The sequence below is a fragment of the Rana temporaria genome, chromosome 11 (genome assembly GCF_905171775.1).
Source record: "Rana temporaria chromosome 11, aRanTem1.1, whole genome shotgun sequence".
In the NCBI taxonomy this organism is placed as follows: domain Eukaryota; kingdom Metazoa; phylum Chordata; class Amphibia; order Anura; family Ranidae; genus Rana; species Rana temporaria.
The window spans coordinates 93598252-93612411 of record NC_053499.1 but is presented as its reverse complement, the minus strand read 5'-3'; the positions used below and the strand labels follow the sequence as shown (position 1 = coordinate 93612411).

Sequence of the window (14160 nt, the reverse complement as noted above, 5' to 3'; positions counted from 1 at the left end):
TGGGCTATTTTGGTCAGGATGGGTGTCTGTATTCTATCTAGCAAATGGGTCTTAGATTGAGTCTGAATAGCGTGCCTAATCTAGAGATATTTAAAAAAGGTTTTATTGGGGATATTGAATTCTTGTCTCGGATCCGAAAATGACTTCATGATATCCCCCTCGTACAAATGGGCTAGCCGCGTTTTATTCCCGGTCTCTCCCAGCTGTTACATTTTCCCACGCCCTCCACCTCTGGCAGGTTTTTATTATTCCAAAGGGGGGTGAACTCGGTTACCCCAGAGTATCCCAATAGAGCCTTTGTTACCTGCCACACTTTAAGTAATTTTATGGTCGGGCACTTGTGGGCAAATGAGTTCGCCTCCAAAGCTTCTACCAGTGTTTTATGCGGGGCCCCTATTGGCATTAATCTAAAACAGTCCTTCCTTGAGTCTGGAATTCCACACCCTGCAATGTGTTGTAGCTGAGATGCCAGAAAGTAGATTCTCGGATGTGGGACCGCCATCCCTCCCTCCCCGGCTGGGAGCTGCATGATCTGTAACCCAATTCTGGCCTGTCCTCCTTTCCACATTAGCTCACAAAATAGTGTTTCCACTCTCTTGAACCATGTTTGGTTAATCCAAATTGGGGAATTGTGGAGAACGTATAATATCTGGGGAAGCCAGATCATTTTAATTAGATTGCACCGCCCAGCCACAGAGAGAGGTAGGCGGTTCCAGATGTCTTTTTTTTTTTTTTGCTTCAATTTTAATAGTAATGGGGCTATATTTGCACTGATATACTCGCTGACATCTCGGGTAATCCAAATCCCCAGATATTTAAATGAAGTTAGGATTTTTAACTGGGGCATCTCGGTTAGCGCCTGGTCTCGTAGCGTGTCTATTGGGAGCAGAGCCGACTTATCCCAGTTAACGGTCAGTCCTGAGAATCTACCAAACTCCCTGACCATTTGGACCACTGGAGTCAGCGAGTTATTAACATTGCCTATAAAGAAAAGGATATCCGCAAATAGCGCTATCCTGTCTTTGTCTAAGCCCCTTTCTGAACCCCAGGATATCTTTCTTTAGCCTGGTTTTGATGGCTAAGGGTTCCATGGCCAATGCGAACAGGAGTTGGGATAAGGGACATTGTCTCGTTCCCCTCTCTAGTTCAAATAGGTCAGATACTTCGCCGTTGATCTTAATTTTTGCGCGTGGTTTATTGTATAGAAGCTTAACCCACCTAATAAAGAACGGGCCAAATCCAAAACCTTCTAGTACCCTCCAAAGGTAGTTCCACTCCAGGCTGTCGAATGCCTTAGCAGCATCCAAGGCCAGCAATGCCCTAGGGCCCTCATTATCACTAGGGACCTGTATGTTTAAGAAGACCCTTCTTATATTAAGGCTTGTCGACCTGTTTGGAATAAATCCTGACTGGTCAGGGTGAATAAGCCTCTCAATGCACCCTTTTAAGCGTGTTGCAAGAACTTTTGCGAGGATTTTTACGTCCGTGCAGAGCAGTGAGATCGGGCGATAGAAAGAAGGATCCAGTTTGTCTTTTCCCTCTTTATGGATAACAATAATTGTTGCCTCCATCATGGAGGCAGGGAGATGCCCTTCGGAGAAGGCGAATTCCAGAGTGTGCAGTAACTCTGGTAGCAATATATCCCCATATTGTTTGTACATTTCTATTGGGAGCCCATCGTGACCTGGTGGTCTGTGATTAGTCATCTCTGCCACAGCACATTGCAATTCTTCCAAAGTTACCGGGGATTTCAATTTCTGTTTTTCCCTATCTGTCAAATTTGGGAATGGGATTCCCTGAAAGAAAGCTTCCATACCATCGTTCTCGCCCCTAGATTTATGTAGGGATTTATAAAAATCATGGAACATATGTCTTATCTCCCTTCCTTCGGTTACGATTACGCCTGTAGGACCCCAAAGGCCCCAATATTAGATGAAGGGGTGTTGTTCTGTACCAGAAGCGACAGCACTCGCCCCACCTTCTCCCGCTCGCCAAATTGAGATTGTCTTTGAAAAATGTGGTGGTTCTCAGCCTTCCTCCTAATTGCCATTCTATAGGTCTGCTGTTTTTTTAAGCCATTCTCCTTGTCTACTTAAGATGGGGTCCTCTATATACCGCTGCTCGGCTAACATAGCTTCATTCCTGATCTCTTCCTCCCCGTTTCTAGATTCCCTTTGTAGCCTTGCCACCCTTTGTATTAATAAGCCCCTTAGGTATGCCTTCAAGGAGTCCCAGACCACATCAGCCTCTGCCGTCCCTATGTTAATTTGAACGTATTCCCTCAGGCTGTTCAGCAGTTCTTGTGATACACCGATTAGTTCCAGCCAGTATGGACTGATTTTCCACTCCCTTGGGGTTGGTCGCTCATTTTTTCTAATTACTAGTTCTAGTGGTGAGTGGTCTGAGACCCCTCTTGGGCCATACTCTATTTCCTTCACCCTATTCATAATAATTTCATTTCCCATGGCCAGGTCAATTCTGGACAGGGTGGCATGGGAGCTAGAGAAACAAGAATACTGCCAGGCCTGTGGATGATGGATGCGCCAGATATCTTTTAGTCCTGTCTCCTCCATAAACTGGGCCAGTCGGCCTCCACGTTCAGTTTTTAGATTAAGTTTTAGTGGGAATCTTTCATACACTCTGTCAGGGACTTCGTTATAGTCCCCCACTGCTATCAAAGGAATGTCTGGTTTATCCAGCATAAACTCGACTAATTTCTGTAATACTGTGAAATTGAAGGGGGGGGGGGATGTATATGTTGACCAATACATAGGGTCTATTCTCAATAGTGCAGGCCAAAAATATATATTGTCCCTGTTCGTCTATCCAGCTCTTTTCGCAGGAGAATAACAGCCCTTTACCCACCAGTATATTAACCCACCTTGAGTATGAGGAATGACAACGAAACGGGAATTTACGTATACCCAATTGGGTCATAGCATCTTTGGTTAAATGTGTCTCCTGTAGACAAAGTATCCCTGGTCCCCTCCCATCCATTGATGCCAAAACCAATGCTCGCTTAGTAGGATCCCCCAGCCCTCGTACATTCCATGACCTAATTTTCCAAGCCATAGGCCGTGTACAATAAGAAATGTGCAAACATAAACGGTGCCATGGAGTAACTCTTCTCCCTCCCCTTCAGTTGTTTGTTCGGACCGAAACCTTTCCCATTACTGATGATATTTAAAGTGTTTAGGATGCCTGGAATACCCCCCTCCCCAAAAATACCCTTTCCCCCTTCCTCCCCCCGCTGAATCCACACCCCCCCTTCCCACCCCAATCCCCCCATGCCCATTGGGGCTCCCCTCGGGGGGCCTCTCCTGTGACCTTACCACTCTTACCCAGTCTCATCACAACTACCATACTACTCCTACTACTCCTGCCCCTACCCTCCACCCTCGCCCCGTTGAGAGTCTCCCCTCTCCTCCCCCTTTATGGGATTTAAATCTCCGCTTTCCAGAGGAAACCCTAAAATACTAGTAATCATACATCCATCATATCCTTGTATATTAAGTGTTAGAAAGGGAAAAAAAGAAGAAAAAAAAAATTTTTTTTTGGGTAAAAGAAGTGATGTCTCAAAATCCCAAAAGAGAACAGTCCATTAGCAATTGGCAACATGTGAAGAACAGGTAGGTAACAAAAGAAAAAAATAACGTTCCCCCCCCCCTTTAAGCAAAATGTGTACCATATGTATAAAAATTAGTGACCCAAAGAGCTTCCAAGGAGCTCCCAGACCTTAAACACCCTAATCTAGCACAAAGTGTACCGTTGTGACGGAGTGCAAAATGAAGAGTAATGGCTCCAAGCCCAAAATCCCACCTTTCCTTGTCCCTGCTAAAAAGGAAACAAAAAAAAAGGGGGGAGAGGAGAAAGGAGGGGGGAGAGGCAAGGAAGAAATAATCTCCTATACCAGATTGCTAGATATTAAACCAGCAACATTTGTGTTATAGTTGTGTCATAATTGTGTTCAAGCTAATGAAGAAAGAAAAAAAAGAAGACTTTTCCCCCCTTTTTCCCCCCTCCGCCACCCCCCCCTTTCCTTACCCCTAGGACCTCATCCAAGGGAAAAAAAAAAGGGAAAAGGGGGAGGCGGGGAGAGGCAAAGGGGAGCAAATAATCTTATAAATGAGTCTTATAAATCCTTGCGGATATCATCCAACCACTTTGTTGCTTTTCCTGGTGTGTTGAAAAAAAAAGTCCTGCCCAGCGCTGTAACCCGTAAACGGGCTGGGTACAATAGGGCGTATACCACTTTGTGTTCCTGCAGAGTGCGTTTGATTGGCACAAATTTGGATCTTCGTTTTTGTAGCTCCAGGGAGAAGTCCGGGTAAAACGACACTCTAGAGCCATTGTAGCTAATATCTCCCTTCTCCATAGCTTTTTGGAGCAAGGTGACTTTATCGACGTAGTTAAAGAATTTAAAGAGCAGGGATCTAGGGGGTCCGCCTGGCTGTGGGGGTTTTGGAGGGACCCTATGAGCTCTTTCAATAGAAAAAAAGGGTGAAAAAGTAGTGGTATCAAAGATCTCTTTGAGCCACCCCTCCCATGAATTTTATAGTGTCAGTTCCTTCACACCGTTCTGGAAGGCCGATCACACGGATATTACTCCTTCGCAGCCTATTTTCCATTTCATCTATTCTGGATGATTGGAGGTTAGTTTTTTCCTGCAACTCTCGTACTTTATTCTCCAGCGGATACAGAGTATCCTCAAGGGCACTTGTTCGCTCTTCCAAAGTCACCACCCTTTCCAGAGTGCTACTCATATCCTGGTGTATTAAAACAAGTTCATCTTTCAAGCTTTTTAGTTGATTATCAAAACCAGTCATTAGTGTTTTACAGTCATTAACAGCACTTAGGACCTCTCGCAATGTAGGTTCCTGAATTGGCTCCAGGCCAGTATTTACTAGTGTACTACTGTAGTCTGTAGTCAATTTGACCGATGTTGCAACAGTCTCATTCCTCTGCCCCCCCCCCCAAGTCTCTTACTAGTTTGGATTTTAGGCCCAGTTGAGTCGACTAGATTGGATAGTTTAGCAACTACCGCTGACCCCAAGCTCCGCCTATCCGCTCACAAGCCTAGCGAACCCTTGGTGCTTTTTGCAGAGAAACACTACAGTTAATTTACATGGTTTCCTATGGGACTTTTTAATGCAAAACAGTGCTATTTTTTTGGTTCAATATACTTTAATGGAGAAGCTGCAGAAAAGCCTGCAATGCGTTTTTGTGGCAATTTGTGTTTTGTAATCTGCCCAACAACAAATTGGCAAAAAAAAATGTAACAATTCAAATTGGAGCAAGGCTATGAACTGATTAATCAAAATAATAATCGGCCAACTAATCAATTATGAAAATAATCGTTAGTTGCAGCTCTAGTGATTAAATACCACAAAAAGAAAGCTCTATTTGTGTGAAAAAAAGGACAAACGTTTCATATTGGTACAGTGTGTCATTCAAAATGTGAGAGCACTGAAAGCTGAAAATTGGTCTGGTTTAGAAGTGGGTTTAAGTGCCCAGTTGGTAAGGCTGCATTCACACCTGAGCGTAGCGTTTTTGGTCGTTTTTTTCCCCGTCGTTTTGTCACGCATTTTCGTGCGTTTGCATACAGCGTTTTCCGACGTTTTTGAACTTTGTCGTTTTTTATTTTGGCCAATAGGAAAAATGATCATCCCTTTCATCATTTGTTAGATTTTTTTTTTATCTTCCTGGGTGAATATTCTTCTTCCGGTTCATCCTTGTGCTTCCTACTCCATTTTTTTTCTATTGAGATTTGCAAAGATGAGTGATGATGAGATGGCGTGTTTTGTGGCAGCAGCCACTGTTACGTCATATTTTCTATATGAAAGAGAGAGGAGAAAGAAGAGGGCACGCAGATACTGGATCCACCCCGTAATTGCTGATCGGGAAGAGAGGCCAATTTTGGATCATGTACAGTGACCTACGTGATCATGAGGAGACATTTTTGGACTACACTAGGATGTCCATAAAAAGGTTAGTCAAAATGACTTGGATTCATGCTGTTTGACATTGTTCCTGTCTTATCATGTCCACTAAAAACCCCACTTTTTTTAATAACAGCTTTGATGAGTTATTGGGTTTACTCAGTAGTCGGTTGCAGCGAATGGACACATATTTCCGCAACAGTATACCCCCTGTGGAGCGACTAATCATCACACTGAGGTAATTTTTTATTTATGTTTTCTAATTTTTACATGTTGAACCCAATATTAAAGTGGAGGTTCACCCTATAAAAAATAAAATCTAACACTACATCCAGCCCAGTCCTGCATATAAAATGACACTGACCTTTTTTTTTCTTTGCCGTAGATAGCGTTTAGCCGTGGAATTCACTGCGGCTTCCGGGTAGGGAATCCCGCGGGAGTGGGCGTTCCTATTGTCATGCCAATTGATTGACATGCTAAACGACGGCACACACAGCGCGTCACGACTTCCCGAAGGAAGCTCGGGTCGGGTCGGCTCTATTCAGCGCCTGCACACCGGCACCAAATAGAGCCGACCCGAGCTTCTTTCGGGAAGTCGTGACGCGCTGTGTGCGCCGTCGTTTAGCATGTCAATCAATTGGCATGACAATAGGAACGCCCACTCCCGCATTAATTCCCTACCCGGAAGCCGCGGTGAATTCCACGGCTAAACGCTATCTACGGCAAAGAAAAAAAAAAAGGTCAGTGTCATTTTATATGCAGGACTGGGCTGGATGTAGTGTTAGAAATTTTTTATAGGGTGAACCTCCACTTTAATATTTATTTGTATATGCATCAAATAAAAACCAAACACACGTTTTTAAAGCCAAAAATAAACTTTACTTTATTTTTTATTTTTTTTAAAATATTTTTAGAATATACATTTTCATGTTCTTTTTGTTCGTTCTTCACATATACAACTCAACAATATATAAAAAAAGAAATAGAGCTAACGTTGCTCATCGAACACATTTTCTTTTTTTAAAGCTGATGGAATGTTTGGGAGGAGTTCTCTCGCTCATCAGATGACATCACCACATTCATAGCATGGCCAAAATGTGACCAGCTGGAGGTGGAGGGATTCTCATTATGCTGCCAATTAGAAGGTGGTGGTGGTGTTGGCAGAGGAAGGTAACTAGAAGGTGTTGGTGTTGGCAGAGGAGGGTAATTAGAAGGTGATGGTGTTCGCAGAGGAGGGTAAGTAGAAGGTGGTGGTGTTGGCCGAGGAAGGTGGGTGGCAATATGTGTTGATGACAACCGAGGAAGGGGTGGTGCTGGCAGATGGGGCAGGGGGTGAGGTGAGTTGCATAGGGACCATAGGGTGGTAAAGGCTCAGAGGATGTATATGTTGTGGTTGGTGGAATGAAAGTTGCAATGTAACGTATGGTACCTGCCAACATGTCTGCCTGGAGTTCTGATGGTACCTTCTCCATCAGCCCCTCCAGACATCTAGCAGAAACCTGAACGTGTGATCTGTTGCTGGACATTCTTTCAGACATAGAGGCCATGATGTCTAACATACGATTAAAATCAGGTTCTGGAGCCTTCCTTCTTGTTGCTCTAGCAGGTACACAAGCCCAAACTGGTGGCGTGGGCTCCTCGTCTCCCACAGGTGTGGCAGATGTAGACTGTGATGGAGTCGAAAATTGACTCTCCGGCTCTTGGCCCGCTTGATCACCTGATGCTTGGCTTGCTTGCTGACTAGCATCTGTGTCCAAATCGTTGTTTGGAGTACTTTCCTTCCAGCAGTTTTCAGTACTGAAAATAAAAATGAGTTATTTTAACTTGCTTATTACATTTTGTTTAATGACATTAGTACAGATGATGGCTTACCTCCCCAAAGCCAGCAATGGTCGAAGGAACTCCAAATCTCTAGCAAACATGTAATCTTTTGGGGCACACGCCGCCGATCCACTCCTGAATTCCCTTTGCAGTCTTAGATGTCGAGTGAAGGTGTCACGTATACTCTTCCACTTTGTTTTTTTTTTTACAGTTAAAATACTCAAAACAAATATATATATATATTTTTTTTCTTTGTAGGTATCTATCAACCGGACAATCGCTAGCAAGCCTACACTATGCCTTTCGTGTAGGAAAATCGACTGCAATTTACATCGTCCGTGACACCTGCTCTGCTATTTGGGAAGTGTTGAAAGATATTGTATTTAAGAAACCTTCAGCAGAGGAATGGTCACAGATCTCAGAAGTTTTCTGGCAACGCTGCAACTTCCCCAATTGCGTTGGAGCGATAGATGGGAAACATATTCGGATCGTAAAGCCCATGGGTAGCGGAAGCCAGTATTTTAATTACAAAAAATATTTTTCTTTTGTTTTAATGGCTGTGGCTGATGCTAATTACTGCTTCGGTTACATTGATATTGGGTCGTATGGCAGCAGCACTGACTCTACTATATATGGTAATTTGTCTTTTGGACACATGCTGCGTACCAATAGTCTGGACCTTCCAGAATACAGTCCACTCCCGGGCACAAATGGCCCTCCCCTACCCAGTGTTTTTGTGGGGGATGAGGCCTTTGCTCTGGGTGAGCATCTTCTACGGCCTTATTCGGGGAACAATCTAACTGAACAGAAGAGTGTGTTCAATCATCGGCTAACAAGAGCACGTCGAGTTGTCGAATGTGCTTTTGGTATTTTGGCAAACAAATGGCGGGTCCTACACACTCCCATTGTTCTAAATATGCAAAATGCAGTCTGTGCTGTTAAAGCTGCATGTGCCTTGCATAACTTCATAAGGCAGCGGGATGGATTTAAGTTTGAGGACCCAGTGCATGAGAACATGGAAAGAGCTCATTGGACTGGTGTTCGTGGAAGCAGACAAAGTACACATGTCAGGGATCAATTTGCGTCATACTTTATGTCTCCAGCAGGACAGGTCCCATGGCAGCTTGATGCAATTGAATAATTTTACCTAAATAATTTTATATACTATGCTGTACTGAAGAATTATTAAAAATGATTGATGTATTGAGAAGTTCATGTTTTTTATTTTTATATATATTTATCTTTGGGTGCAGTATCCATACAATATTCACTAGGGGTCAGAGTGTGCCATTACGTATTAGTGACATACTGACAATTCTATACTTATACTCTTATGCATTAGGTCAGGGGTCTCCAAACTTTACGAACAAAGGGCCACTTTATTGTCCTTCAGACATTAGGAGGGCCAGATTGGGGCCAGCAGGGAAAGAAAAAGTCACGGGCCCGGTATCAGTGAAAACATATATGGCCTCAGGGTTGGTGGTCAATAGGAAGAGGAGTATTCCCCCTATTAGTAGGAGTAGTATCCCATCATTGGTATCGGTGGATAATATAGTGCCCCATTGTTGGTGTCAATGGGAGGATTAGTGCCACATGTTAGTGGGAGGAATTGTGCCCCAAGGGCCGGATAAAGGCTAGCAAAGGGCCACATCTGGCCCTCGGGCCACAGTTTGGAGACCTCTGCATTAGGTGCTTACACAAGAAGGAGGCAATAGATGTGCCATTCCAGTTCATCCTGGCCACATTCCTACAAACATGCAATTTGTGTGTACACATATGTGACCATATTGAACTGCAATTGTCCCTTTCACAGTAATCAAAGCATTTTTATAGCACTTTCCGCTGTAAAAATGACCATGGTCCCAAAAATGTGTCAAAATTGTGTGATGTGTCAGCCATAATGTCGCAGTCACGGAAAAAATCGATGATCAGCGCCATTAGTAGTATAATTGTTTTTTTTATAAAAATGCCATAAAACTATCCCCTATTTTGTAAACGCAATAAATTTTGTGCAAACCAATCGTTAAAAGCGTATTGCGATTTTTGTAGAAGAATATTTATCGGCCTAAACTGAGGGAAAATAACAATTTTTATATCTTTTTTTTGGGGATATTTATTTAAGCAAAAAGTAAAAAATATTGAATTTTTTTCCGAGTTGTCACTACCACAGAGATAATCAAATACCACCAAAAGAAAGCTCTATTTGTGGGAAAAAAAGACCGCCAATTTTGTTTGGTAGCCACGTCGCACGACCGCGCAATTGTTGAAGTGACGCATTGCCGGATCGCAAAAAGGGGCAAGGTTCTTAACCTGCATATTGGTCCGGGTCTTTAGTGGTTAATGTACTAAATAACAATCATCCTATTATCTCCCTATGGTCATTTTGGTGGTTAGTTATGTTTGCAGGGGTTTACCTTTATCATCCTTCACACGGCCAGCTAGGTCTGCCCAGTTTGTGAAAACTTTGCTGGCAAGCTGGTTCCATGCCCTCCTCTTGCTCGCTCGAAGTTTGTAGCATTGATCTCTGGAATCATACAAACAGGGGTGCTGCTTTACCATTCTGATAAAGCTCTCCTGATCTAAAAGACTGACTGTCTCATCCACTTCCCCCTCCATGTTGCTGGACTCCATGTGTGAGATTCTCAAAAATGGTGATATGTGCACTTCCTGTGTCTGATAATGTCATTTTCTATGTAAAATCTATTTCACTTGAGCAGATTAAAGCGACAAAACGCCAGTAGAAACACTCGTTGTCGCGCTAGACGCTTGATTCGAGTGTTTCCATTAGTTTCTATGGGAATAAAAACGCCCAAATCAGCCGATTCGCGCGACAAAAAAAGGGTCCAGAACTTGTTTGTATGTGCAGGGAAGATAGTACCTAGATAACATTGGCCTGCCCGGCTTGAGGAAGGAGTCGGGGCTCTCCCTCCTCTCCCTCCTCCCCTGTTGGGAGGTTATGCTGGGGGAGATTCCCCCCCTCCTCCCCCCCTATTTGTTTTCTTCTCTCCTCTTTCTCTCTTATTTTCTCTCTTTCCCTCCCTTCTGTTTTCTGGTAGGGGGGGAGAGGGGAAGGGGAGAGAGATTTTCTGAGAAGTCACACGATTTTAAAGGCTGAGAAGCACATGATTCACTTAAATATAACAGTTTGGGGGAGCTGAGGGATTTTGTCCCCTCGCTGCTTCCCCCCTTTACCCCCTCCTCCCCCTTTTTTTTTCTTCCCCTTCTCTCTCCTTTCTCTTTTCTCGGAGAGGCATATAGGCACATAGGTAATGAGGCACTAAAGGATTTGAAATGGAACTGGGCACTCAACACAAGGGGAGGGAGGGAGGGGGAGAGGTGAAGATAGGGAGGTAATGGTAAAGGCAGAAGTGAGAGTAAAAGACCAGTAGGACGTAGGATTGACCCATACTATTGTTTTATGTGAGTGGTTTTTGTTATTTATGTTCATGAAATGTCGGATTTATTTTAAATGTGAAATATTTTTTGGATGTTTACTGTCAATGAACTGTAAAATTTGTGTTTTTGTATTTTTTTAAAAATGTAATAAAAACAAATTGAAAACAGAACTTGTTTGAGCTTCAGGTGTTTTGGAGTGGAGATGTGAACCATTGAGCATAATGTATTTTTTACCCTCTAGCGTTTTGGAGCTTCATGCTTCAGGCGACAAAACGCCAGGTGTGAATGCAGCATAAAAGAGCCCATTCACACCTAGGCGTATATACGCCTGAAGCGCGACGCTCGTGCCGCTGGAGGGGCGAATTTACATTGATATCTATGAGATGGTTCACATCTCACGCCGAATGCCGAAACGCCATACGCCCGCCGTCTGAAAACAAGTCCCGGACCCTTTTTTTCAGGCGGCTTTCGGCGTTCGGCATAGACATCAATGTAAAATGTTATGTCAAAAAAAAAAAAAAAAAAAGTTTAAAAATCGCGGCAAAATACGCCGCGTTATAGTGTGAATGCAGCCTAAGTGGTTAAAGAATCTGCTACTGATAGCTTGGTACCAGATAAAACGGCATACCTTCAGATGTCCAGTGGAGTCTATGGGGTTAATTTACTAAAGGCAAATAGACTGTGCACTTTACAAAATGGAGTTGTACTCTGCAACTACAGTTGCTACAGAGCTTGGTAAATGACCAGAAACTCTGCTGACTACCATCATCCAATCATGTGCAAGAAGAAATGCTGTTTTTTCTTATTTTCCTTGTGATTGGGTATTCTTTGTGAAAGTGAAAATTTACCTTATTTACTAAGCTCTGGAGCAACTGCACTTTTAAAAGTGCACAGTCTATTTTCCTTTAGTAAATCGACCCCTCTGCCTCAACTGATTATGGTGGGTGGTATTTTTTTTTTAAATCCGAAAAGGCTTTATTGCAAAAATCGTACAGATTGACAATTATTCACATTACTTTGTACAGCAAAAATAATACATAATACCAGTGTCCTCCTAACACAATTATTTTTTCATACAAAAGTGTACCAAGCAGGAGAACTTGTACCTATACAAAGATGTAGACCAGGGGTCCTCAAACTTTTTAAACAGGGGGCCAGTTCATGGTCCCTCAGACTGTTGGGGGGCCGGACTATAGTTTAAAAAAAATATGAACCTATGCACACATCTTATTTGAAGTACAAAAAAAACAGGAAAAAACAATACAATATTTAAAATAAAGAACAATTTTAATCAACATAAACTTATTAGTATTTCACAGATTCCCCTCATCACAGAACCCCCCTATCACAGACCCCCTTATCAGGGAACCCCCCCATCACCGATTCCTCTCCATTACAGATCCCCCCCATCAAAGATTCCCCCGTATTAGGTCCCCCCATCACAAAGCCCCCCAACACAAAGGGAGGGGAGAGGATAGGACAGAGAAGGAGCAGTCAGGTGGAGGGTAGAACAGAGTGGGAGCAGCCAGGTGGAGGGTAGAACAGAGTGGGAGCAGCCAGGTGGAGGGTAGAACAGAGTGGGAGCAGCCAGGTGGAGGGTAGAACAGAGTGGGAGCAGCCAGGTGGAGGGTAGAACAGAGTGGGAGCAGCCAGGTGGAGGGTAGAACAGAGTGGGAGCAGCCAGGTGGAGGGTAGAACAGAGTGGTAGCAGCCAGGTGGAGGGTAGAACAGAGTGGGAGCAGCCAGGTGGAGGGTAGAACAGAGTGGGAGCAGCCAGGTGGAGGGTAGAACAGAGTGGGAGCAGCCAGGTGGAGGGTAGAACAGAGTGGGAGCAGCCAGGTGGAGGGTAGAACAGAGTGGGAGCAGCCAGGTGGAGTGGAGGACAGGGTGGATGCAGTCAGGTGAAAGAAAGGACAGGGTGGATGCAGTCAGGTGGAAGGGTAGAATAGAGTGGGAGCAGCCAGGTGGAAGGTAGAACAGAGTGGGAGCAGCCAGGTGGAGGGGAGGACAGAGTGGGAGCAGCCAGGTGGAGTGGAGGACAGGGTGGGAGCAGCCAGGTGGAGGGGAGGACAGGGTGGGAGCAGCCAGGTGGAGGGGAGGACAGGGTGGGAGCAGCCAGGTGGAGGGGAGGACAGGGTGGGAGCAGCCAGGTGGAGGGGAGGACAGGGTGGGAGCAGCCAGGTGGAGGGTAGAATAGAGTTGGAGCAGCCAGGTGGAGGGTAGAACAGAGTGGGAGCAGCCAGGTGGAAGGAAGGATAGGGTGGATGCAGCCAGGTTGAGGGGAGGACAGGGTGGGAGCAGCCAGGTGGAGGGTAGAATAGAGCTGGAGCAGCCAGGTGGAAGGAAGGACAGGGTGGATGCAGCTAGGTGGAGGGTAGAATAGAGTTGAAGCAGCCAGGTGGAGGGTTGAACAGAGTGGGAGCAGCCAGGTGGAAGGTAGAATAGAGTTGGAGCAGCCAGGTGGAGGATAGAATAAAGTTGGAGCAGCCAGGTGGAGTGGAGGACAGAGTGGGAGCAGCCAGGTGGAGGATAGAATAGAGTTGGAGCAGCCAGGTGGAGGGTAGAACAGAGTGGGAGCAGCCAGGTGGAGGGTAGAACAGAGTGGGAGCAGCCAGGTGGAGGGTAGAACAGAGTGGGAGCAGCCAGGTGGAGGGTAGAACAGAGTGGGAGCAGCCAGGTGGAGGGTAGAACAGAGTGGGAGCAGCCAGGTGGAGGGTAGAACAGAGTGGGAGCAGCCAGGTGGAGGGTAGAACAGAGTGGGAGCAGCCAGGTGGAGGGTAGAACAGAGTGGGAGCAGCCAGGTGGAGGGTAGAACAGAGTGGGAGCAGCCAGGTGGAGGGTAGAACAGAGTGGGAGCAGCCAGGTGGAGGGTAGAACAGAGTGGGAGCAGCCAGGTGGAGGGTAGAACAGAGTGGGAGCAGCCAGGTGGAGGGTAGAACAGAGTGGGAGCAGCCAGGTGGAGGGTAGAACAGAGTGGGAGCAGCCAGGTGGAGGGTAGAACAGA

General features: G+C 45.1%; 2 protein-coding genes across 2 annotated transcripts in view; both read left to right on the top strand.

Moving 5' to 3' along the window:
• PLA2G15 (phospholipase A2 group XV) overlaps positions 1 to 14160 on the top strand; it is a 553772-nt gene that overhangs the window by 32962 nt on the left and 506650 nt on the right.
• LOC120917469 (protein ALP1-like) lies at positions 6009 to 9285 on the top strand. Its single transcript, XM_040328768.1, has 2 exons — positions 6009 to 6177; positions 8019 to 9285. Exons 1-2 carry the CDS (start codon positions 6041 to 6043, stop codon positions 8899 to 8901), a joined length of 1020 nt encoding a protein of 339 aa, XP_040184702.1. The 5' UTR covers positions 6009 to 6040; the 3' UTR covers positions 8902 to 9285.